Source organism: Populus alba, chromosome 9 (assembly GCF_005239225.2).
Source record: "Populus alba chromosome 9, ASM523922v2, whole genome shotgun sequence".
NCBI lineage: Eukaryota > Viridiplantae > Streptophyta > Magnoliopsida > Malpighiales > Salicaceae > Populus > Populus alba.
In genome coordinates this window covers 3350105-3377103 of record NC_133292.1, presented here as the reverse complement: position 1 = coordinate 3377103, position 26999 = coordinate 3350105, and the positions used below count along the sequence as shown (strand labels likewise).

Sequence of the window (26999 nt, the reverse complement as noted above, 5' to 3'; positions counted from 1 at the left end):
CATCTCCCAACGCAAAAGCACCAGCTAGTAATTCTTGAAAGACCAATGGCATTTTCAACAGATCATGTTCATGGTCAAAGAAGATTTGGAAACAGCCTTCACCGTAATCTTGCATGTAAAACCCCTTGGGCTTTCTCATGTAGAAAAAGAGAAAAAGAAAAAAAGAAAAAAGAAAGAGAGATAAAAATAGTCATGGATCATACACACGCCACCCTGTGATGACTACCTCGACACGACTAGCATATGCAGATGGCATAGATTTATTTGTTCTCACAAAATATGTTTCATATCATATGTTATCAAGTTAATTTTCAATACTACCCTTCGTCTAGTTTTAAAATGAAACATGCATCGAAGGAATCGAATTTGTTGGGACATGGATCTCGAGTTCCTAGAAAAGGGCTTGAACAGGTAAATCACATAATGAGGTGGTTTGTGCTTGCAATGTTTGCAGGGTTCAAGGTGGTCTGGGGGCGTGAATTAGTAATATTTGCAGCTCCTCTTCAACCCTTCAATTCCCTCCCAGCAGAGATACTTCACAGATCCGAGGAATATAGCTTGGTTTAAACACCCTTTACATAGGATAACAATGCTGGATTTTCAATCCATCACAGTTAAGTTGCTTAAAGCTGGTCTTCAAATATAGAACCCAACGATCCATGGCATGGATGAATTAGTAGTTCTGTAGATAAGTAGCTCGATAAATTCAACTCTCTTTACTTTTATGAGTGCACAGCAGTGTTGTCTTCTCCATCTGCTATTCTCAAGCATTCAAGGTATGACTTGCCATTCAATTTTTGAGAAAAAAAGTCCTTGAAGTACTTCTCTATAGGGACGCTCCGGAAGATTTCAGGATTATGCTTGCCAAGAAGACTGGGAGCAGGGCCTAGGACAGAGTCTAGGTTGGAACTGTAGAATGTAGCAACAGAGAGTCTCTCCTTTTCTGAATTCACTTTTGCCCTATGCTCAACGCTCCTATAAACACCATTGCTAATTATCTGCAGAGAAAACATGAACAACAACAATCTTAAGTCAAGGCATGCCAGTTTCATGTTTACAGCTACCGGACATTTGATGTTGTTCTGATGGAAAATCAACAAATATTTAAATGTCAAATTAGAAAGCAATTCACATTCTTCTTCAGGCATATTGCATCTCTCATAGTTAATCTAAAAATCCTTTACGGAAGAGGTTCACATCTCACATCGCCTTCAATGCTTCTGAGAAGTTGAGGTCTAATTCTGCAGTCCCTATGAATGAAAAGGGGGCATCTCACATGATGGAAACAATGGGCAGCTAAATGCATGAAATTGTGATACCAATTTCGGATTTTTCTAAGAATTCATCCTTTAAGATATCCAAAATCAAGTGGAACATTACTCAACCAGACAATGGCAACAACAGAGATCAACTTCTCTGATAATGCAGACATAACAGTGAACAACCAATTTCTCCTTTAAATTTACCATTCTATACAAAGAAAAAACCATGTTAGCCAAGAGTATTTTCTGCAATTTTGAGTGAAATAACATCGACTTATTTATCTTTTCCCGTTCATTAGAGGTTTGCTATTGAGATAAATGCTTAACATATTTATTCATGTACAATACAATCAAGCAGCTTGTAGACTGTGGCTACACTGAGCAAAGGGAAAAAACAGTACCTCTGTAATGTCACCAACATTGACAACAAAAGCATTTGGAAGTGGTTTAACAGGAATCCATCTCCCTTCCTTTCTAATTTCTAGTCCTTCAGTTTCACCGAGCTGAAAGAGAATTGTTAAAGCATCAGCATCAGAATGGGGACTGAACCCAATTGCCTTATCTGGCTCAGGACATGGTGGATAGTAATTCATTCTAATCGATTGAACTCCGTCACTGAATAGCTCTTTCATTTCCTCAGCATCCATCTTTAAACCTTTTGCCATATGACCCAAAATTTCACTGGCTAGCTTTTTAACTTCTGTACAGTAAGTTTCTAGAATCTCTCTGCAGTTAAAAAAATGATAATTTCAATTGATATGAAAAAGTCTGGACTCCTAGTTCATGAAATAAACCAAACTGTGAAGTGTCTGCTTTTACGTTTGTGCATTTCACAGAGTGGATTTGGGTCCAAGAAGAAAGAGAGGATGAAGGAGAGATACCTGAGGTTTGGAGGGAGCTTGTCAAAAAGATCATTCATTCTAAGATGAAGAGGAAGGGTCGTTACATAGAACATATCTGACCAGTCTAGCTTCTGCTCCTCTGATACCACAAAGAGCTGCCCAAATCCCTCGTGATTATCTGGTTTCTGCCACAACTTCTTCTTGTCTTCGTACGGAAGTTTGAAGAAATTCTCAACCTGCATCTTGAATTCTTCCAGCAATGTACTGCTGACTCTGTGGTTCACAACCTGTTTATAATATATCATCGACGACAATTAGCAATGGTGCCACAGGCCCACAGGTCTAAATATAGTGTAAAAATAACATGAAAGAAAGGATCATTCACGCCTGGAAGAAACCCCACTCTCTGCAAGCAGAGTGCAAGATGCCCAGCTCAGAATCCATGGAATCTTCAATTGCCAATCTTTCAAGATCGATAACAGGGATCGACGAAAGTAGTGGTGACGCATCGGTTGAGATAATTGGAGGATCTTGATCAGGCCGTTCATACCGAGGTGGGATCTTAATCATAGACTCTTTGGCCATCTCTTGAACGCTAGGTATAATTATAGATTTTCCAAAGTTCACTGCTTCTAGTGATGACTCCATCGTTAGCACCGAATGTTCTATGGTAAAGCCTTTAGAAACCTAGTTCTTGGAGAAAGTGCGGTGACAGGTGAGACCCGTGCACCACTGCTGCACCCCCACTCAAAAGTCAACACTCATGTTGGAGTTATCCTCAATCACCAACATAAATTATTTCTCGTATTGCTTCCAATTGTGAGATATATATATATATATATATATATATATATATATATATATATATATAATATCAACAAAAGAACTGCGATTTCTCGTATTGCTTCATAATCCATGTAAATAATAAAGCACTTCCCCAGTTTTTTATTTTCTTTCATTGTCATTTTTTTTTATTCTCAAACTCTTTTTTTTTATTAAATTCTTTTATGGTCAAATTGGACAAGATTAAAAAGATGTTTAAGAATGTAATAGTAGTTATTTATTAAAGTATTTTTTATTAGAAAAAGCATCAAAATAATATTTTTTTTAATTTTTTTTTAAAAATTAATTTTTGATATTAACAAATCAAAACAATTTAAATAAAAAATAAATTTAAAACTTTGCGAAACAACAGTTGCATCACATCTAAACACCCCTCTAAGCTCGGAATTGTAGTAAAAATATCAAATTAAAAAACAAGATTGGAATGTAAAACATGAGGATAATACATGAATAATCTCAAATTTGTTATAATTTTTATATTATCTAAGAATTCATTATGTTCTTTTTTAGCCTCTAATTATGAGAATGGGAGACAAAATCACTAGAAAACGGTTTAAAAAAAAATGTTGTAGATTATCATAATTTTAGTAATTAAAATGGTTAAAAATTGACCTTGTAAGATCCGGTCAAAAATCCGGTTACAATTTGTTTTTTTTTTTTTTACTAAAACATTGTTGTTTTTGGTTTTTTTTAAAAAAAAATTGACTCGATGACTCGGTCAAAACCTGGAATGGGGTCTTGAATCGGATCGAGTCTAAAAACTATGGTTTTAAGATCAGAATATTCAAAAAGAATGTGAAGGACAAAAATTGAAGAAAGAAATCCATATAAGAAAATGAATTGTTTGGCTCTTTTCTTCTAATAGGAGAAATAAGACGAAATAATATAAGAATAAATGTAAATTACAATAGCTTTCTTGAGTGTTGTAGAATTAGAGATTACTAAAAAAAAAATTGTTAACATTTTACAAAAACCTCCATCACATTTACAAAAAAATAAAGGAAAAATCATTTTTTATCCATTTGTGCCCACGCTGTCCTTAATTACTATTCAGAAATAAACAGCAGTTAAATAAAAATTATTGAAATTAGAGAAAAATATTAAAAGAGAAACTCAAAAATAAATTAATGAAATTAAAAAGTGAAACATATATTGTTCATATACTTTAAAAAAATCCTAGTTTTTTTTTATATTCTTTGTAATTTTTTAAGTTCTTAATGTAATTTTTTAAAATAATAATTAAGAGTATTTTGAATATATTGGACTCAAAATAAGGTTTTGCAATATTTTCTCAAACATGAAGGGGTTTTTTTTAATTAAATATTCAAACTCTCAAGTAATCTCTATAATTTCTTTCACAATTTGTTTTTCATTCCTTAATATTATGCATATTTGACTTATTCAATTAAACTAAACAAGAGAAATATATTCAACTACATTAAACAAGCACTAGCGCGCCACTTTAGAGAAATATATTTAATTTTGTATTAATAAAGCTCGTGTAGTTCACTCTGGTTATTATTAGTGACAATTCTTGAATGTCATTATTTTTATCTTGTCGATATATTTCTAATGACATTAATAATGTCGTAATTGATGTTTTGATGTGTTTTGAAGGTTTTTTTAATTTTTTATCTTTTTTTTTATTGTAAGTTATATCAGTTTATTTAATAATTTCTTTGAAATGTATTGTTTTTTTAATTGTGGAATATATCAAATTGTTCTATTTCACTAAAAGTTATTTGGCCAATATTTTTTTTTAAATGGTGTTAACAAGCTAAAATACCTACACAACAATCCTAGTTCATTAGAATTCGTAGTTATCTGGCAGAGCACCAAAATCAGAACTTAACCAACACATGATCTCAAGTATATAAAAACTATTTTGAACATGCTAAGCCTTAAAATATAATATTTCTCAAACAAGAAGATTCAAAAAATCGAAAACACTCAATCTCATCAATCACACACACAAAGTATCAAGATCTTTAAACAACAACTCAAACCACAACCCGAATCTACTGTAATTACAGAGCTTTACATCATGTATATAAACTCATAATACAAAAAACCAAAAGAAAGTTTTGAAGAAAGATAGAAGGCAAAAGAGCAATAATCTAACTTATAGCTCAGCTTTCAGGTGATTTTTCCTGGCTTTTGAATCCATGAACAGTTATACAACATGCAGGTAAACCGCAATATTCAACCACCTTCTTGCAAAGGAGCAGTATGAGGAGCTTCCAAAAGTACTCAAGAAATAAAGAAGATGAATGTTCAATTGGTGATTTGAAGATGAAATGCTCTCGGTGAGTGACGGGAGAAGATGAGAAAAATAAAGAGTCAAGTTTATGGCCAACATGATATAAATTGCAGGCCTCACTTTTCCTCCCCTGTTAAAATAATTTCATCCTCGAATTTAATTAGAATACTTAGTAGCTTGATTTGATATATATATATATATAGGGATATTTATTTTACTGAATCAATCTTCTTAGATAGAAGATTTCTAATTTGTTTATCCACAACTCTCTCCTGTTGAACTTCATGTGAACTATCTTCTTCGAAGACATGAGATGGATCAAGGAGATATTTCTGGAACATCGATGCATGAAACATAGATGAAAAACAGGGTGGAAGAGCTAATATGTAAACAACCATTCCAATTTTCTCCAAAATCTCAAAAGCCCTAAAATGTTGAGGATACATGTGCGACCTTCAAAATAGGCAGTCATGCACATCTTCTGAACCGAATTCTTAGAAATTGAGTTTAGAAATTAGAAATTGAATAAGCGTTCGCATATTTTGTTCGCCAACTATTTAGATGGAATTGATGAATTTATATGGCTTTACCCTAGTTTGGGTGACCCACAGCAAAAGGCGTGCAAGCTATCTAGTTAAAAAACTCTAAAACGCGTGGAATATTTACTGTAATATTTTTTTTATATATATAATGTATTATTATGCACACAGTGCACAGTAAAACATTTGATTTTTTTTTTAATTTTTTTTCTGTCTTGCCTATGGATTTTTTTTTTACTTTTTTCTTTGTGTTTTTTTTTCTTTTAATGATTTTTTTTTTAATTTAGTTTGTTAATGTGAAAAAAAGTTTTTATTTAGTTATCATACTTTCATGACACGGATCCCGGGTTTGATGAGTTAACCTGGTTTAACGAGTTAACATGAATTTTTTTTTTGTTTTTTTTCTTTTTAATCAATTTTTTTCGTTAAGTTTATTTTGTTAATTTTTTTTTTCGTTTAACCCATCAATTTTTTTTTTCTATTTAGTTATCAAACTTTCATGACGTGAATCTCAGGTTTGACGGGTTAATTCAGTTGATTCAGATTTTTTTTCTTTTTCCTCATTAGTAATAGGCTTATGTCTTTTCTTTTTTTTTTTTTTTTAATTAATTTTTTTTCGTTTAGTTTAGGTTGTTAATGTTCAATTTTTTTTTTATTTCTTTTAATGAATTTTTTTTTTTTTAATTTAGCTTGTTAATGTGAAAATTTTTTTTATTTAATTATCATACTTTCATGACACGGATCTCGGGTTTGACGGGTTAACCGGAATTTTTTTTTCCTTTTTAATCAATTTTTTTCGTTTAGTTTAGTTTGTTGATTTATTTTCGTTTGACCCATCGATTTTTTTTTTTCTATTTAGTTATCAAACTTTCATGACGTAAATCCCAAGTTTGAAGGGTTAACCTGATTTGATGGGTTAACTCAGTTGATTCAGATTTTTTTTTCTTTTTCCTCATTGGTAATAGACTTATGTCTTTTTTTTTAATTAATTTTTTTCGTTTAGTTTAGGTTGTTAATGTTTAATTGTTTTTCTATTTCTTGTAATGAATTTTTTTTTTGTTTAATTTAGTTTGGTAATGTGAATTTTTTTTTTTTAGTTATCATACTTTCATAACACGAAGCTCGGGTTTGACGGGTTAACCTAATTTAACGAGTTAACCTTAATTTTTTTTTTGTTTTTTTCCTTTTTAATTTTTTTTTTCATTTAGTTTAGTTTGTTAATTTTCTTTTCGTTTGACCCATCGATTTTTTTTTTCTATTTAGTTATCAAACTTTCATGACATGAATCCCAGGTTTGACGAGTTAACCTAATTTGACGAGTTAACTCAGTTGATTCAGATTTTTTTTCCTTTTTCCTCATTGGTAATAGACTTATGTCTTTTGTTTTTTTTTAATTAATTTTTTTCGTTTAGTTTAGGTTGTTAATATTCAATTTTTTTTCTATTTCTTTTAATGAATTTTTTTTGTTTAATTTAATTTGTTAATGTGAAATTTTTTATTAATTTAGTTATCATACTTTCATGACACGGATCTTGGGTTTGACGGGTTAACCTGGTTTAACGAGTTAACCTGAACTTTTTTTTATTTTTTTCCTTTTTAATCATTTTTTTTTGTTTAGTTTAGTTTGTTAACTTTTTTTCATTTGACCCATCGATTTTTTTTTCTTTTTAATTATCAAACTTTCATGACGCCTAGGTTTGACGGGTTAACTTAATTTGACGGATTAACTCAGTTGATTCATATTTTTTTTTCTTTTTCCTTATTAGTAACAGGCTTATGTCTTTTGTTTTTTTTTGTTTTTTTTTTTAATTAATTGTTTTCATTTAGTTTAAGTTGTTAATGTTCAATTTTTTTTCTATTTAATTATCAGACTTTCATGACACGGATCCCGAGTTTGACAGGTAACCTGGTTTGACAGGTTAGCCCGATTAATTCTGGATTAACCCGTTAATTTTTTTTTTTCTATTTAGTTACCAAACTTTCACAACATGAATCCAAGATTTAACGGTTTAACCCAATTAATTCAGATTTTTTTCTTTTTCTTCATTAGTTTTTTTCTTTCTATTATTTTTTTTTCTTTTTAATTAATTTATTTAATTGTCATACTTTTATGACATGACCTTGTAACCAGATCCGCATCCAAAGCTATTGGATCTGGTATTAAAACTAGACCTACTGGGTCATGCAAGTTTAATATTATTATTATTACTATAAATATTACTTTTGGATCAAGCGTTATAGTCAAATCCAAGATTCTTGAATATAGCTTTATAAAAAAATCTAATACTTTTAAATTTTAGTTTATTTTTAGTATTTTTTATATAAAAAAAATTAATCCGCGACCTCACGTGTTATGTACCTAGTAAATACTAAAGAGCAAGCAAGAACCCATGTGAAACGGAAAAAAGAAGAGGAGCCCGAAGCTAGAACTTTTCATATCAATTTTGATAGCATCATAAATAAATAAATAAATAATAGCTGCTTTTTAACAAATTCACCTTTTACAAGTGAATTTGTCAAGATTCATAATCAAAGTGTCAAGGCCAAAATTTTAAATATAGTGGAACATCTGTAAGACCTAAAAACAAAATTTCTCCACCTCAGAACCAAAATCTCTCATCTTTTTTACACTTTATCCTGCTCCAGCTAATCAAAGGAAACAAAGGTAAATAAAGTTCCGGTCACACCTTCCGCTTAAATTTTCTAGTTCTCTTGAAAGCCATGGGATTCAACAAACGCTTCAGAGGAAATGAAGGTTGTTGATGGGATGTCCTCCGCTTTGCTTTAAATTTCCCTGCATTCACAAAACATGATATTGTTCATCAAAGAAACATACACACACAAGGCAGGAGGAGGAGTGAAATCGTTCGAAAGACTTTATTCCCTTTTTTGAGGCATTAAGAAGACAATTAAATAAAGAAGCAGTCAGGTGTATCTAAGCAGAAGTCAAGTTTTGTAATCAGATTTGTCTGCCATTTATTCTGGTTCCCAATCACCACCGTGATATGAAGAAAGCAAAGATTATTAACAGATACATATGGCAGAACATCCTCAAAAGAACATGAATCAGGACACTGAAATTAGAATTAGATGATGCCAAAATAACAGTTGTCAGAACAGAAACTCTTAACAAAACCAATTAGCTTGTTGCCTCCATTTCATGATAATCAAAATTAAATTAAAAAAAAAAAAGGAAATCCAGAATAATCATCAAAGAAAACAAGGCTTGATTAATGTCATTGTAGCATCTGACTCCTAAAACTAATTCAAAGGATACCTGATTGAAATGCAACCGATTCTGTATGTTTACTTTCAACATTAGCTTCTTCATGCATTTGCCTTGTCATTCCCACTTCCTCCAGAGACATACAAGTTTCAGCAGGAGAGTTATCTTTAACTTTCAAATCATCATCCACGATAAGAATAAATCTAGAATCAGCATCTAAATGCTCTTGCCCCTCCACAGCTAGCTTCTCCAGGTTCTCACTACTTGCAACTGAAGGGACATCTTTAACAATCATGCCATCAGAGGTTACAGAAAGTGGAATATGATCCACAGGTGCAACTGTTACATCCCCAGATTCCTCAAGTTGTGCTCTACCCATAACATTATTGGTCACATATGTATCATCTTCATCCATCATAACTTCCAGGTTATTGGCAGCCAAAGGGACGTTTTCAACTTTTGTGTCATCAGTGGCAAGAAGAGGAATATAATCTACAATAGTAATCAAATCACTTTGAGACTCTCCTAGCTGATCACTGCTTGAAACTTTTTCAGTCACTAGAATATCTTCTTGATCTTTAACATCCATCTCCATTAAATCTTCATTCAAAGAAACATCTTGTGGACATAAAACTACATCAGAACCTTTCAAACTTGAGGGGTTCTCAATCAGTGGAGCAAGAAAATTAGCATTCTCACATGAAGTATCTATTTTAGCATTAGCAACACAAGTAGTATTATTAATGTCTGTGGCAGATGTCCGAATCACACTCGCATTAGATAACACAGCATTTATTTCACAACTAGGGATGCATTTTTGTGATTGCATATCATGCCTTTCATCCACTATTGAAGGAAGTATAACATCTGATATGTTTGAATTCTTGGATTCTTCCTTGATGGTACTCACATGGCTTCTACTTCCCTCGGACTTGGTGAAAGCCCTCGTATCATCATGTGGTAAATTCATTTCTTGAGAATTTTCATTGCTAGAAGTTTGGTTCTTCACTGAAGTATTGTCTGATGAAGCCTGATCTGTTTTAAGAAGAAAATCAAATTCACCAGGCTTTTCAGATACTCCACTAATTGCAACTGGCGTCTCATTTGCCAGAATAGTAGTTGAAAAACTTGCAACATTTGATGCCATGCCGTTTAAAACCTCTGAAAAATCAATTGCTTTTGCAGTTGTGGATACTCTAGTGGTGGCAGAAAAAGACTTTTCTATATCACCCAGTTGTAAATCCCCTCCACCACTGGAGATTGGATCCCATTTCAGCCAGTTCACAGAAATAAGTTCCTTTGTGTCAGATATTTCATCAGATGATATTGGTTCAATTCTGATAGCTTCTTTGTAAAAGTGCTTTTTCCTTAAAGCATTTGCTATCAGACTCCTACAAAACATTTTGAAAACAGTGCACATAACAAACATTAGCTCACCATAATTGTGCTACTGCAATTAAGCTTTTTGCATGATTTCATACCTACAATTTTTTGAAATAGCTTTTTTAGCTTGTTCCATTGAAAGACCAAGCAAAGATGACAAATTAGCAACATCATATGGCCCTCTAAAATCATTCACAGAAGAAGCAGCACTTGTGAAAATGAGATTCTTTCCACGAGTCCAATCCACTAGTAACTGAAAGTTCAGAAAGAGTACAGCTCAGAGGATTTGTCAAAACATGAGTAAACTTTCATATTGATAGTTGCAGGATGAATCACATTGAGAATCACAACTATTTGTTTTTTTTCCCAATCTTTTAGGCTCTATTTAGGAGTAGGGATCCCAATGGACACCCCTAAACAATGCTTTAATTTTAAAAGGCTTCAATCCACGTTGAATTTCAAAAATCAATAAAGCAATGCTTTTGCTTCCAGATGAGTAGAAGATTCAAAATAAAATGAACTCGGCAAAAGAACTGGAGCTTGGATGCTTCAAGTTGACAAGATTGACAATTGTAAATGATGTCTAGCTACGACACTATATATTCTAAAACACTAGTTATTTACACATTTTCTCTGCTGCAAACTCAATCCTGTAATAACATGAGATTCAAGATTGATGGCATTCTTAAGTCTTTATATTTCTTATGCAGCAGGTCCTTTAGCAGCTGTTTTGCAGCACCATTCGATGAGTTATGGAGGCTAATAGAAAACTCAAAACATGATTCAAGGAACCTATACTGGCCAAACATTATTTTAGATACTGTAATACAAAAGCTTCAACCAAAAGCATTTCAGGAAATCAATGCCTAAACACGATTAATTAATACAACTGACTTTCTTAGGACTCATTTTTCCTCAATAAATTGTAAGGTTAGCCATTATTTAATTGCTAATTATATCTGTATATATATGCATGAAAAAAACCAAAGTTTGGATTGTCAACTCATTCAAAAAGATGATTGTTTAACAAATGACAAATGAAAGCACTATGAATAGGTGCACAGCAGAATATGCCCACATGACTAACAGCGCATGCATAAAAGAGCTAGATCCAATTAGTGGATCACTATCCAAAGGGTAAAATGTGCCAACCCCTTTGGACTATTGGCCAAAATGCAGATAGTCCCTGAACAATTTGTAAGGACCAACTAGGCATCAACAGTTTCCATGATATGGTTTATACATGGTGCAGGCTGATGGCTAAACCCATGAAACCATATCTGTAAAATTCAAAGTGTGTTCCCACGCGTATTTCAGTGATCACTTTTTCTGATATTGCATGTGTGGAAAATTACCTCGTCAGAGACATGAATCCCATGTCATTCAAAAACAAGAAATGTGACGGACTCTTATATTTCTTTTTTATCATAAGCTTTTTATATAAATTTGATTTCACTTATCACTAAACTTTATCACGCAGCATTAAACTATCCCAAAACTCACCTTCGCATTGGGTATCACTTGTCTCCTCACTTGAATATCAGCAATAAGATCAGAATAAGTAATTTCGAAATATACTCCACGCTGATTATCAATACCAAAAGGAAAAAAAAACATTAGCCAAAACCACCAACAAAAGGAAAGAAAATAAAAATGAAATGAGAATGCAATTGAACAACAAACCTCTATTGCCGCTTTAACCATAGGTAGCTTCAACCGGAACGGTAGCTTCTCAGAGAAATCAATGGCAATTATATCCACCTAAATAAAATAAAATCAATATTAAATACAAAACCCAGGAGCAATTTTCAATTTTACTTTCTGAATAGCACAAAAAAAAAAAAAAAAAAAAAGGAAAAGCAGCAGCAGCACTAATAATAAAAGTAATAATACAAACCTCGGATTTAAGACAGGCGTGATCAAAAGCAGTTTGACTCAGAGGCTTGACAGCAACAAAATCGTAAGTCTTCAAAACAGGATTCCCAGAGTTAAGGACCTGGGCCTGAGAAGGAGTATCAACAGAGACAGTCAAGCGCGTGTACTGACGAAAAGGGGAGGAGCGTGGGATTCCGAGGAGGTCACGGTGGAGATTAACGGAGAAGGCAAGGGCAGGAGCTACATCGAGTAAAGAGGAAAGGGACAAGAGTGGGATTGAGCAACGGTCGTGATCAGACATGATACCTTTGATGCTCCGGTTGTATGCGATGCCACTGTATCCTAGCTCCATAGCTTTCACAACAAGTTTTATGCGTGTAGTTTTCGTGGTGTCTTGGGGTATGTTGAGGTCGAAGAATCCCCCCATATTCTGCCCTTTCACTCTCAAATGATTTGGGTTTTAGGGTTTTGATAAGCGGTTTGGAACCTTAACTGTTAACTCTAGATGTATTACTCGATTATCAATTGAGTCCTAATTCTTTTGATTTTTATCAATTCTTTCCCAGGTATCAATGCGGCTCTCCTTTCTTTTCGTTGTTAGAATCGGTTAAAAGTAGGGATGACCCCACCCTATTGGATCACGCAAGTACCTGATACGAACAGGGTCAAAATAAATCGGATAAAAATCCAACCTGGTTTTGTTTGGGATAGATTCGAAGATCGCTTGTTTATAATGTAATTGTAGTTATTTTTTAAATAATTTTTATATTAAAATATATATTAATAATTTTTTTTTATTTTTAAAAAAATTATTTTTGATATTAACATATTAAAATAATTTAAAAATACTAAAAACATATTAATTTAAAATTAATAAAAAAATAAAAAAATTTCAAATTTTTTCAAAATCATTTTTGAAAGGTTTGTCTAACCTTATATATTTTTTTTTTTCAAAAAAACTATTCAATTGTGTTTTTAGAGCTTGTTTATTTTTATATTTTAAAAAATATTTTTTTTTACTTCAATTTTTTTTAATATGTTTTCTAGACTATTTTGATGTGTTGATATACAAAAAAGACTAAAAAAATATAAAAAAATTATTTCGATATATTTCCAAGCAAAATATACTTTAAAAAATAATTATTACCATAATACCAAATAGACTCTTAGGGTGGAAGATGCACTCTTCACCCTCTAAAATATCATTATAGATTGGAATAGTGTATTTTTTTAAAAAAAATTTATTTTGGTCATCAAGTTTTTTTTGCACAATCAAGCCCTTTTGAACATAAATTAGGCCCAATTTTATTTTTTTAAAAAAGAGAATAGGATTGAAAGATAGAGTCGCAAAATTAAAAGGGTAGGTAAAATAGGTGACGACTTCAAATTTCACATAAAAATAATTATTTTGATCCCCCATCTTTTTTGATTTATAGGTTATTTGTCCCTTTAGTTATCAAAAATTCAGTTTTAGTAACAAAGTTTATTTCTCTTATCTTTCACTCTTTGGTTGTGAGAGAATAGAGATAGAGGATTATAGAATTTCTATGTAAAGAGAAAAAGTTATCATCGACGATGATTACGGTCACTAAAATAGTTGAAGTCATTGTCAATGAGTTCTATTTTGTGAGAAAAGTTTCATTTAGGTGTTTTTTTTTTTCCCTTACCCGAGGAGGCAAATCTTGCCATAAGAATATATATATATATATATATATATATATATATCATTTTTGGATTTTTTTTTTATGCCATGGATATAATTATTATAGTATTTTGAGTGTTTTTTTAAGTATTTTAAATAAAAAAAATAAGCTTTTTAGCCAAAACCAATTAGAGGCCCAATTTTTCTTCGACTCTAGTCACTAGATTTTGCAAAAAGAGCAGATGATATGTTGTGTATTGTCTTCTTAAAAAAAAAAACAGGGAAAGAGAGAGAGGGAGGATGCCGCTTCAAGAAATTATCTCGCGAATAAAATTAGGTCAAGACAATTAAACCGGGCTGGTTTTTTTTTTTTTTATGCCCAGGCATGTTGGGCTACTAGACCACGTGCCTAGACTTCTTTTTTATTTTTTTAAATGTTTTTATTTTGTATTTGCATAAAAAAAATAATAAAAGATGTTATTGAACTCAATTAAGTTTATAAACAGAATTGCAGGTTTAATAAATTAATTTATAGTATCTGAGCTATTTTTTTTATTTAATGTTTTTTTTGTTTCTCGATTTAAAAAAAATACAATTTTTCCTTTTATTATCGATAATTTATTTTATTTTTTTAGCTTAAAACTAAAAAAAATAAATACAATTTCACTATTTATTATCAATAATCTATATCAAGATATTTTTCCTTCAAACAAAATCATAAAAAAATTCTCATGCATTTTGTTATTGTATAATTAAATGAGAAATAATATTCTGAATAAAAAATTTATTGAATCCGATGACGTGCATTTTTTACATTGTGAGTTTGCTTAATTGACTTGAATTCACTTAATTTTTTTTTTTTAGTTAAGTGTTATTTTTTACCACTTTCATTTTTCACCATTAAGTTAATTGGAGATTGAGCTTTTCAATTTGTTTTTTTCAAGATTATCCTGGTCACTTTCGCATGTCAGCCCAGGTTAACTGAAGTAGATTTAATGTGTTTCCATCTCAACGTTAGATAAAAAAATATTGTTCAGTTCATGGTTAAAACATATTTTTTTAAACACATTACCAATGCTTTTACAAATTTTTTTTTGCTCTGATCCACGGCTTAGCGTGGGCCAGTAGTATAGTTTTTATTGTTTTTTGTAATTTTTTTTATGAATACATATAATTAGTTTTAACAAAATCTAAAAAGCGTGGGGTTTTAGTTTAGCAATCCACAATAAAAATCTTATTTTGCTCTTACAAAATAGTACTAAATAACTAGCGATTGGTGATATCTTGGTATTCTCCAATGATGTATTGGTCATTGTCAAATTTAAAGAGGGCAATTAGTGTGTGTGTGTTTTTAAATTTTACATTGCATATTAAAATGACTAATATGCCTTTCGATTCAACATTATTATCTTCAAGGGTGTTTTAGTATTTTTATTTTTTTAAGAATAATACAATGACTTATAGGCCCTTAGAGGTTGAGTTTTCTGCAGCTTATGTTCAAGGGTATTTTTGTATTTTTACTTAGCTTTTTTTTGTTATTATAGGTTAGTTTAGGGGTGATTTTGTAATTTAACATACATCAAAATTATTTAAAAAAAAAGTTGACATATGCTTGTGCGACCTTTGTGTCATTTGAACGGTGCGTGCCTTTCTTTTTTTTTTTTCTTTTTTTTTTCTTCTCTTTGATTTTTTGCTTACCCCTTTAAAATTTCAAAGTAACCCTTCAATTTGTTATTTCTTCGGATTTGGTCTCTATTATTTTTATTACTATTTGTTTATTTGGATAATTTATAAAATTGAATTTCCTTTTCAATTTCATCCATTTTCAATTTTTTTCATTATCCAAATTTGATCATTATTCTTTTAATTATTATTTTTTTTTGTTTGGGATAATTTTTTAAATTAATGTTTTTTTACAATTTTATCTTCCTTGGGTTTCTTTTCCTATCAAACTTGATCCTTATTTTTATATTCTTATTTTTTTTCACTTTGGCAATTTTTTTAAATTAATTTTTTTTATTTCACCCTTCAACATTAAATTAGTTTAAAATTAAACTTTTTGATTGAATCGCAGTCTAAATTTTCACAAGTTAAGAGTCTTAAACAAATTAATCCAGGTTTAGAAAATTTATCCAAGTTATTATGTTTATCATTTTTTTTTTAAGCTTATGTTTTTTCAATTTCAAATTTTATCATTTATTTAATTAGAGATTGAGCTTTAATTATTTTTATTTATTTGTTTTTCAATCCAGGTTAAGAAAGTGTATTTTTTTATTGGTGTTGTTCACTCCTGGCTTAGCATTCCCTGGATTTTTTAAAAAACCAACAATTGTCAGCCATATCCAGGAATTATCATTGACAGGAACAGAAAGAAAAAATAGAGAAGTATAATTAACTGCCATATCAACACCTTGATTGGTGTCTTGAAACTCCAATTTTTGTAGAAGGGGATCTGACAAAAAGCGATGTGATAAATGCATTTGACTTCTTTGTTATTTAATTGTTCTGAATCTCCTCTCCATAACATAACATTTCACTTGCTAATTGCTATAGCCAGGCATACCACCCTTGTGGCTGCTTCTTCGGCCTCCGAAAATGAAAGATCTGCAAGCTCAAATTTGGAGAGCAAAAAAGGGTAAATTTGGGCCACTGTTGAATCCCAGAATAATCCTATATTTTAAGCAGAATACTTAATACAATTCTGTCTAATCGAAATCTAATGTAGTCTTCGAGGTCCATAACAACCCTTGTCATATTGAAAAGTGGAGGGTTTAAGGCAATGGACCAGGATTAGGAGTCCAACCACAATAATTTATTTAGTGCTCACTCTGGCTTGTATTTTGAAGGTCTTCTTGAACCAGAATGTCGCCACCCACTTGTACGTCTCCCGACAAACTTGAGAACCTCGTCAATTAGAATAACCGGGAGGGCCACGGCCAGTACCAAGAGCCATTCATTCAGGCTGAGCGGAACAATCCCGAATACCTGTGCTAGGAAAGGTACATAGAGGATCAGAAAGTGCAGGCCAAATGAAACAGACATGGCTAGAAGGAGCCATGGATTGACCCATGGGGGCATTCTCACGAGGCTGCAGTCCTCGGATAGGGCATTGAGGGAATTGAACATCTCAATGGCAACCAATACAGTAAGGGAGAGTGTTGAAGCCTTGATTTTTCCAGATCGCAAGTATTCACATGGATTCGCATCGAAGTTGAACACTTGAGACCCAGCTGTGAATGGTGATGCAGAAAAATTCTTCCAAGATTCACAGTGACCCCAGTTAGCAAGCTGAGAGTAGGTGACAAGACTATGGCCATCTCCACTGAGGTCAATACCCATGAATGTGTGACGTGTGTACCATATGATAAATACACCAACTGTTGCAATCCCAACATAGAGTCCAATCACCTACATCAAGGACACATTAAGGTTAACAAGGAAAGGTTTCTGATTGGGGAGAAAAAACAAGCAGTCTGATTTGAGGTAAAAACCATTTCCCTACCAGGTAGCGGAATAAAATCCAAGCACTAATTAAGGAGTCGTCACTCTTTCTAGGAGGCTTTTTCATTACATCTCCGTCTGGCGGGTTGAATCCTAACGCTGTTGCTGGGGGTCCATCAGTGACCAGATTAACCCAGAGAAGCTGAACAGGGATCATTCCTTCTGGAATACCCAAAGCAGCAGTCAAAAATATAGAGGCAACCTCACCGATATTTGAGGAGATCATGTACCTGTAATAAATATGATTCAAGGGAGAAAATGGCAAAGGAAAAAAAAGTTTACTTTGAGGTAGTTAAAAAAGAAAGTTGTTTCGAACTGAATAAACATGCAATCTCAAAATAGGAGGAAGACCATTAATGAAGATCTTCAAGTCAGAGAAATCAAGTTTATCTAGTATTTTCTTTGCAAGAGATTTTAAGGTTGTATGACAGGTACAAGTTAATAATGATGCAAACTTTTGACATAATGAATACACAAATCTCAGATTATCAATTCATACAAAAAGATGTTTATTTGACATGTACGCACATTGCACAGGCACACATCATAATCTGCACGCATGACTACCAGCACATGCACATAAAATCTGTACCTTATTTGGTGGATCACCAATACAAGCAACATGGGCACTGGTTGAACCAAGTTCCCATGTTGTCAGGGCATATCAATTCGAGAACTCAAGCATCAGTACAGTTAAAACCCAAATTCTTCATGCAACAAAAGATATTATGCAACATGGTTTTTAGTTTCTAAATGCACAAAAGAATACAATATAAAAGTTCTCTACAAATTATCATTTTGTCGATTACTCTAACAGCATATACACAAAAAAGCTGTATCCTATTAGGTGGATTGCCAGCTGAAGCAACAAAAACACTGCTTAACAAAGATCCCATCTGGTGCATATCAATCTGAGAGATCAAGCATCACTACAGTTAAAACCCAAAATTCTCAAGATGAACCAAGAGCAAGAAAGATGGTTCAGTACTTGATGAAAACGACAGCAAACAGTTTTTGTATAAAAAGGTGTCCTATTCAGGAATTGACAAAACTAGTCAGCAGCAAGAGTGCACAGAGCCTTAGAAGCACAGGGACAATTTTTCTACAGTTGCACTTGACTCGTCAGGGTAATGATTACTGCATTCCCATTTATCCCACACATCTCCAAAGACAGCATAAGGAGCTATGCAATATTTTTGGTACTTTTAAAGGGGGGGGGGTGTTGTTGAGGTGTTAGTTAACATTTAACCCCAAGAAGGGGCAAGTGCTAACCCACTAAGGGGTTGGGGGGGTGTTGAGGGGGGGAAGGTTTTAAAATTTGTGCCAATTTATTTTTTCAAAATCATGATGGATGTCTCTTTTTCTCTGGCATGTCCTTTATGTCCATTGGGTCCAATTAATACACATTATTTATTATCATTATTATTAATTTAAACTTTGATTGGAATTTATTTATCCCCACTATAACACATCATTTTTTTAACATACCTACCAAACATCCTTAACACTTCACCCTTCAACCATAATTTTTTTTTTTTTTGCACCCTTAGGCCTTAACAATTCATCCCTTAGCTCTTGAAATTCTAGCATGCTAATGAATCTCATTTCAAGTGTGAGGAGTCAAAGCTCCATCACATGCATAACAACCAATGTTAGATCCACCAGGATCGCTAATCAATTATTTCTACTGATCACAGACATAGATACTGGTTTGTTTGCCAGAAGCTAACTATTTGTTAGGACCAACCGGGTGAAGACAGACAGAATTCATGAAACCCTCTCTATAAATTTTGAAGTGTATGTTCCTGAGCGAATATCAACAATCACTTGTTATTTTATCAGATCAATTTGATGGGATACCCTTCTTAATTTTATGTTTCAGTGTCTTACTAGTCCTTAATTTAGTGGGTTTACATAGAAATAGTAGTGCTTCTTATATATGAACTTGAAGTATTAGGAACTCTGCACAAAAGGTCTGGAATCTTTCAATAAGGAATGAGTTTATGTTTAAAATTTTCCAGCTATATGCTTTGCGATAGTTTGATAAAATCTCACTTGGGTGAGACGTATATGCACCCCAGGTACCAAGGGATTAGGTTTTCCTCCTTCAAAGTCTCCTAGAAATCTGGTTATGTCTATCGATAGTTTCCAGCAAACAAAACCCAATATTTAACCATCAAAATTTAACCTAAAACCCCTCAAAACACTATTCACGGCCCCTAAAAGCAGTACCAGAACAGCCCTTGAACTGTCCTGTGTCAATTGTGCTCCAGTCCACCAATATATGAAATTATCTTATAGACCACACTGGATGTAAACTTGCCTAAACAGAATATATCAAACCTGATGAAAGCCTTCATGTTGTTGTAAATGGACCTGCCTTCACCAACAGCAACAACAATAGTGCTAAAATTATCATCTGCTAACACCATGTCAGAGGCTTCCTTGGCAACCTGAAAATGAGTATTTGGTATGAAATTTTTTATTAGAAAATGGTGCAGAAAATGTAAGTAAACAAAATGCAGTTCAGAGCAGCATGGACTAGTTAAGTTGACTAAAATGCCCTAGCTACATGATTTATGATTATACACTTGCAAAGCAAACAACAAAGAGAACAAACCATGAGATCTATTTAAAGCATAAGCAACTGGCCAATACACTTTCGCATACAATTATATCCACAGAGATGTCCATTAACTGCATAAAGTCCACATAATTTATATCCACCAAATTACCATAAACTGACCTCTGTCCCAGCAATGCCCATTGCTATGCCAATATCAGCCAACTTTAAGGCAGGTGCATCATTTACTCCATCTCCAGTCATAGCAACAACTTCACCGTCCTCCTTAAGCAACCTCACGATTTCTTGCTTATGCCTTGGTTCAGCCCTGGAGAACAACAATCCTCCACTTTGTCTTAAATGAGTTTTTTTATCACGAAGGCCCATAAACTCTCTGCCAGTCAAGCTTTTAGAACTGATATCATCATAAGGTCCAAAGACACCTATTTCATGACAAATTGCTTCTGCTGTATTCTTGTTGTCTCCTGTAATGACCATGACACGGATTCCAGCTGCTTTGCAGTCCTCAATGGCTTGACGAACTTCTTTCCGAGGAGGATCCTTTCAAAATTTGGGATCAAATAATGAATTTTAATTATGGTTAAGAAAGCAAGAAAACAGACCAGAAAACAGAAGATTGCTGGAGAAACCCACCCTGAGCCCAGCTAAGCCAACAAAAGTGAGATTGCTCTCAATTGAAGAGTAATTATTCAGATCAAGTAAAAGCTGATGAGCTGGGTGGTCTTCATCGCCACTGTAAGTTTTAAACTCTGAAAGGTCCTCTTTGTACGCAAAACCTAGACAACGTAATGCACTTGTTGACATTTCACGAAGGTTTTGTAAGATAAGATCCTTCGAATACTGATCCAATGCTACAACAGAGCCATCAAGCAACTGAATAGATGTGCTTCTATCCAATAAGTTTTCTACCGCACCCTACAACATTTGAGCAGAGCATTAACCTCAAGACCTATACATGACAAACTGAAATGAAAAAAGAAGAGACACAGAAGCTTAAAAAAACTTGTAGTCATCCAAGTCAAACCTCAACCAGAAAGTTCAAAAGCAGCAGCAGGACATAGCCTTTTAGAAAACTTTACAAACCCAAGATATTCACCCCAGACCAAATGTTGTGGGCAATGATTTTCCAGTGGGAAAGAAAACAACAAATAAAACTAAGCAGATAGCTAGATAAATTCAATTATTTATTCTCTTAGAATGTTATACTGAGAAAAAAGAACAATGAAAAACGAAGGGATCAGTTCGTAAGATTAAAAGAAAATATAGTTTACTTTTGGTTCTTACAGTAGATGTCCAACAACACACTTCTAATGAACAATTTTCAATTAAAGGACAAAAACTTCCACAAGTACCCATTGATCATGTTTGTTCCTCGTCTTTCAAAGCATCCAATTGGCAAATTTTGCAGAACATCTAACCCAAGTAATAAAAAACCCAATTTCTAATTACTTATTTTCACTCTCACAAGTACATTTGTCATCTCCTAATCCTCTTCAGTGTATAGTAATTATTTTTAAGGTCCATTTAACCTGGGTTCATTCATGGATTATAACATGGTCAACTAAAAAACAAAATAAATTAAAAAATTAGATCTGCAAGATTGATTGAAGGGTTTCAACCTCCTCCATTGCAAAACATCAATCACCACCGAGAGAAAAGAATCCCAAAAAGAAAAGAACAATAAATTAAAGTGAACTTAAAAATAAAATTGAGAAGAATCGATGGAAGTAAAAATAGAAAAACAGGTTGAAGACGTAATCAATGAGCATGGCCTACAGGAGAAGAAAGAGACTGGGGAGGTGGGGGGGCATGTTAGAAGTCTCACCACCTTTTGGATATATATATTACCATTTTATTTCCAATCTACTTATTAAACCATAACATAAGGTATTCTAGGTGCCTGTTTGAATCAAGTCCATCAATGGCATGATCGTCTAAAACAAATTGTTAAGGAACAAACTTCATGACCTAAATTTCAAGGCTTAAGGAAATTCTTTGGAAAAGAGAATGCTGCATGGAAATCAGTTGGTGAGCCAAACAGGTGTAGTTGAGAATGATGACTGCCATATGTGTGTGAGAGAGTAATACGGTTTTGTAGAGTAAACTTTATCTACATGATAATATGATTATTATCAGTTTCACTGGATGCTTAGCGTCACAAGATACATGTCATTTTGAAAATAGGAGAAACAAGGTGCAAACACACCAAAATCCCTGTGACTATTTCGTATAATCTGACCAAAACAAAAGGTAAAAGACCAGACCACATGTTGAGTTTTGTAACAAAATAAATTTTCCTGCACTCTATTAAGATAAGGATTAGAATTTAGGTTCATGCTAATGGATGATACAACTTGATGTGACTGTTTGATGAACCATACACATTAGTGTCCTACGTAGGTTGTATGCAGGGTGACAGGCATTTTAGCCTATCTTTTAGAAGGAGAAACAAATCATGAATCTGTTTTAAATAATCTCTATGACATTCAGACTCAATACCAACTTTTTATGCATATTCATGGGCTAAGCATGATTGGTGATCATCTTTTTTTTTTTTTCCAGTGCATGATACACAATACCAACCACAGTTGATATTAGCTGTAAGCGAACAGACAATTTAACTGCAAAAAAGCTGAGCCTACAAGACAGCAAGAGGGAAGAATGAACCTTCACTAGCAGTGATTTTTTGCCAGAGCTAGAATTCACAATAACCCCCATGGATTTTCTATCACGATCAAACTCAAGGGTTGCAATCCGCTGCTCCATTGTATTCCATAGTCGGCAGCAAGCTTACATGGCACAAGAATATAGGACCAAAATAGACCAAAAAATAAATGTTAGAGATACTAAAAAAATAGAGAAGAGAAAAAGAACAAGATACTGTATTATACCTAGAACATCGTCATGAACTGAAGATGATTCCTTGTTAAGCCCTCCAGGAAATCCCATCTTTTCAACCATAACCTACATGGGAAAGAGCAAAAAAAAAGCCAGTAAGAAATCTGTATCCCATAAACCTTGCATACTATCTGAGTCCTTGTGCCATATAATCACAAGGCAACCCCATTTCTTTCACAGACAAACAAGCCTAGCCCCTGAATCTTACTAATAAATCCACATATACAGTAGCAAGAAAATACACTTGACAAATAATGCATACAAAAGTATGAACGCACACACAGTCAGAGAGAGAGAGAGGGAGAGAGACTACAGGGACAGCATCAAAACTCAGAATCACAAATTGGTGCTGTCCGTGCCTTGTTGGCACTACCTTATGTAAACTATGTTTATATACAAATTCACTATTCTATAATAATTGAGAAAAAAATCCAGTTTATGATGGCCATTTTACCTTTAATGCAGCCTCTGTAGGCATTCCACCGGCAACATAATGATTCCCAGATTGCTCTACTCCAGCATCATTGCAAACAGCAGCAATCTTAGCAATCATCTGAAGGTTAGAATCCATTCGACCCACTGGCCAATCTTCTATTTTTCCATCAAAAGGGTTATAGGTTGTCCCTTCCACGTTGAAGGATCGGAGAGTGCCAACCCTGGAACCCATAGCAACAAGCTTAGATACAGCCATCTGATTGGTAGTTAGAGTACCAGTTTTATCAGAACAAATGACTGTTGTGCAACCAAGTGTCTCAACACTAGGCAACTTTCTAACAAGTGCATTCTTTTGAGCCATCTTTCGAGTTCCAAGTGCCAAACATGTAGTGATTACTGCTGGCAACCCTTCTGGTATAGCAGCCACCGCCAACGCAACAGCAATCTCAAAGTAATACGTGCACTTCTCAAATGAGAATTTAAAATTCTTTGGCCAACCATCAACATATTCCCAAGTGAGGAAGTACTTCACATTAATAAGCCAAACCAAGGCACAAATAATTCCAATTAACATTGTTAGAACTTCTCCGAACTCGTTCAATTTCTTCTTCAATGGGGTATCTTCCTCATTCTGTGCGGCTTCATGAATCTGGGAATGCACCTTCCCAATCTCAGTATTCATTCCTGTCTCTGTAACTAAGCATATACAGTTACCATTCACTACTGTTGTTCCTGCAAAAACCATACATTTTTTCCCTTGAATATCCGTACTTTCTGCAACAGGCTTAGCAGTTTTACTCACCGCCTCACTCTCTCCTGTCAAAGACCCTTGCTCAACCCTAAGTGTGGAGCTAATCAAATTCAAAACCCGCATATCTGCAGGCACCTTATCACCCACTCTCAGCTCCACAATATCCCCTGGAACTAGTTCCTTTGCAGGCAAGCAGGAGACCTTCTTTCGGTCTCTTATAACAGCGGCATGCTCTGATTGGATTTCCTTTAAAGCCTCCAATGCTTTCTCTGCATTACTTTCCTGCCAAATCCCAACAATGCCATTGACAATCAAGATCAAGAAAATCACCAACGGCTCCACGAAGGCAGTAATCTCCATCTCGCCTCCTTCCTCACCATCATACCAAGCCAAGACAAAGGATATAACAGCAGCAGCTAACAAAATCCTAACTAGCGTGTCATTGAACTGATCCAATATCAGTTTAAAAATCGAAACACCCTCATGTTTCTCTAATTCATTGTAACCATAGATCTTTAGCCTCTTCTCAACATCCGCACTCGATAGCCCAAATTCACGGTTGACTCCATACTTCTCCTCACATTCCTTAACCTCCTTAGCCCATGCAGGGAAGATATCAACCTGGTTTTCCGACTCGATACCATTTTGATCCCTTTCACCAGAGTCCTCCCCTCCTTTACCCATCGAGAATGATCAATTACAACCTAAATCTTAGTGAAATTCAATCAGTCCAGCCCTTTGACCTGAAATTGATAGTAAATCACTAAGAAAATTGAGAGAACAAGAACAGAAAGTCAAAGTAGGATAAGAAATAGGTAGGTGAAATTAAAACTGACGGATACAAACATTTCCATTTCTTTTTAGCTAACTTCGCCAAAGCTAAAACAATAAATAGAAAATAACGGATCCAAAATCAAATAATTTTCAAAAACAGAAGATGAAAATCATTTCAATGATGATCTTAAACTAAAATTGAGAAAGGTGGTCGGACACTTACCGGCAAGAGAGACTCGGCGGCCGCTACCAGTACTGATATGTCTCTGAATCTCTAATTGTATTCGTAGTATTTATTTAGGGTTACAAGATCAGAATTACTACTGAATGTTTAGATCTGCGACTGTGAGCATATAAAGAAGAGAGCGACTCAATTGCTTAGACCTCTCTCTCTCTCTCTCTCCCCCCTCCCTTCCTTTTCTCTTTATTAATAACCTATCTGACTGTCTTTTGTGCTTTATTAAATTTATTTTTACTCCCTATATTTTAAAGTTAATTATACTTTAGTATTTTCATTTGAAACACTATATTTTAATCCCTGTACACTTGTTGACCATTGTCTTATTTCCATTTCCTCGTTTTGTATAAGTAAGCTGAACCAAACGCTGTCGTGTTTGATTTTTCACCAAGTATTTTGAAGTTTTGATTTTTTAAAATAAATCTATTGTCAAGTTTTCCTTTCAATTTTCATATTCAACTATGTATTAGAGTCATGATGAAATTTAATGTTTACATGTATTTTGTATTTTTTTTCCCATAGCATATTAACTGTTATATTGCAAGGTTAAAGAAATTATTCAACAAAAAATCGGTGGATTAAATTGTATGTCTGAACGTACGAAGAACTAAGTTATAACCTAATTAAGAATAAAAGGACTAAAAGAATAGTTACTATTTGTGTTGTGAGGTTTGGACGCAACAAGATTCCACTATGTGGCCATCCAATTGAATACTATTGTTGGGTCACTTTCCAAACGTGGCGTGCCGCAACTGGTATAATTTATGCGAGAAAATTACAGCTGTGCTTTTAAAATATTTTTTAATTAAAAATATATTAAAAAAACATTTTAATTTTTTTATATATATCAAAATAACCCAAAACATAAAATATATTAATTTAAAATAAAAATATAATTTTCAAAAATTACTTTTAAAACTTATAACAAACATGATATTAACGCCGCCTGGCACAGTTTTTTAATTTTCCTTTTGATTGGTAAGTAATGCTTTTCTTGAGTCATGGGTTAGTCTTTTAATTTTATTTATTCCCCGTACGAAATTTCCGTGTGATTGCTTTTATGTTTTTTCATGTATAAAAAATTAATGATTCCAGACTTGCTGCACGCCCTAGGCATAGGGATCAAAACGGGGTGCTTTTGACCCGAGGAAATTCGAGGCACAGTTGACCAAGGGCTAAACCAAAAATGCACTGTTGGCTCGAGAGGGGCGGGTTGTGAGGGCGTCATAGAAGGATTGCACTGCAGCCCATGCACAAAACTTGAGATTATTTTCACATTTTAAAAATACTTTTTTAAAAAATTATTTTATTTCATTTTTCTAGCTTAAAATTAAGTTATTTTTATAATTTTAGATCATTTTATTATTATGTTGATATTAAAAATATATATTTAAAAAAAAATACATTATTTTATTTATATTTTTAAATAAAATATATTTTAAAAAATAACTGTTATTACAATATTAAAAAGACTTTTGTTGCACTCCCTAAAAGCCTGAATGAGGCGATTTGACATGTAGGGATTCTAAGGCACCGTGTTGGAGTTAATTTCAACATGTTTTTTGTTAAAATTTAAATTTATTTTTTTAAAATTTTTTTTTATGTTTTAAATTCTTTTAAGATGTTGATATAAAAATAAAATTAAAAAAATATTATTTTTTAAATAAAAATACTTTAAAAAATAAATATTACAAAAATCTTATAACATGGATTGGCCAAAGAATATAGTGATGGACTTGGGTCTGTTTGTTTATGCGTTTTAAAAGCGTTTTTAAAAAAAATTGAAATTTTTTTATTAACTTTTAAATTAATATATTTTTAGTGTTTTCAAATTATTTTGATGTACTGATGTTAAAAATAATTTTTTAAAATTTAAAAATATTTTTGACAATATTAACACGAAAAATTATTTCAAAAAACAATCACAACCACACTGGGGCTTATTA

General features: G+C 33.1%; 3 protein-coding genes across 4 annotated transcripts; all 3 read right to left on the bottom strand.

Moving 5' to 3' along the window:
* Positions 1 to 7: 7 nt before the first annotated feature.
* Positions 8 to 2891, bottom strand: LOC118053765 (protein SRG1). Its single transcript, XM_035065121.2, has 4 exons — positions 2492 to 2891; positions 2144 to 2391; positions 1664 to 1988; positions 8 to 998 (listed from the first exon to the last, which is right to left on the bottom strand). Exons 1-4 carry the CDS (start codon positions 2750 to 2752, stop codon positions 723 to 725), a joined length of 1110 nt encoding a protein of 369 aa, XP_034921012.1. The 5' UTR covers positions 2753 to 2891; the 3' UTR covers positions 8 to 722.
* Positions 2892 to 8170: 5279 nt separating this feature from the next.
* LOC118053766 (uncharacterized) lies at positions 8171 to 12727 on the bottom strand. The gene is made up of 6 exons (XM_035065122.2): positions 12253 to 12727; positions 12039 to 12116; positions 11859 to 11939; positions 10454 to 10608; positions 9024 to 10363; positions 8171 to 8540 (listed from the first exon to the last, which is right to left on the bottom strand). The coding sequence occupies exons 1-6, from the start codon at positions 12655 to 12657 to the stop codon at positions 8428 to 8430; spliced, it is 2172 nt and encodes a 723-aa protein (XP_034921013.1). The 5' UTR covers positions 12658 to 12727; the 3' UTR covers positions 8171 to 8427.
* A 3613-nt stretch (positions 12728 to 16340) lies between these two features.
* LOC118053767 (calcium-transporting ATPase 4, endoplasmic reticulum-type) lies at positions 16341 to 25234 on the bottom strand. 2 transcript variants are annotated; one of them, XM_073411537.1, is made up of 9 exons: positions 25039 to 25234; positions 23310 to 24804; positions 22849 to 22921; positions 22625 to 22746; positions 20591 to 20872; positions 20120 to 20497; positions 19717 to 19826; positions 17375 to 17603; positions 16341 to 17280 (listed from the first exon to the last, which is right to left on the bottom strand). In XM_073411537.1, the coding sequence occupies exons 2-9, from the start codon at positions 24723 to 24725 to the stop codon at positions 16696 to 16698; spliced, it is 3195 nt and encodes a 1064-aa protein (XP_073267638.1). In that variant the 5' UTR covers positions 24726 to 24804; positions 25039 to 25234; the 3' UTR covers positions 16341 to 16695. The 2 variants fall into 2 exon arrangements, with proteins under 2 accessions (XP_073267638.1, XP_034921014.1); XM_035065123.2 differs by having other exon boundaries at positions 23310 to 24784; positions 25039 to 25233.
* Positions 25235 to 26999: the final 1765 nt, after the last annotated feature.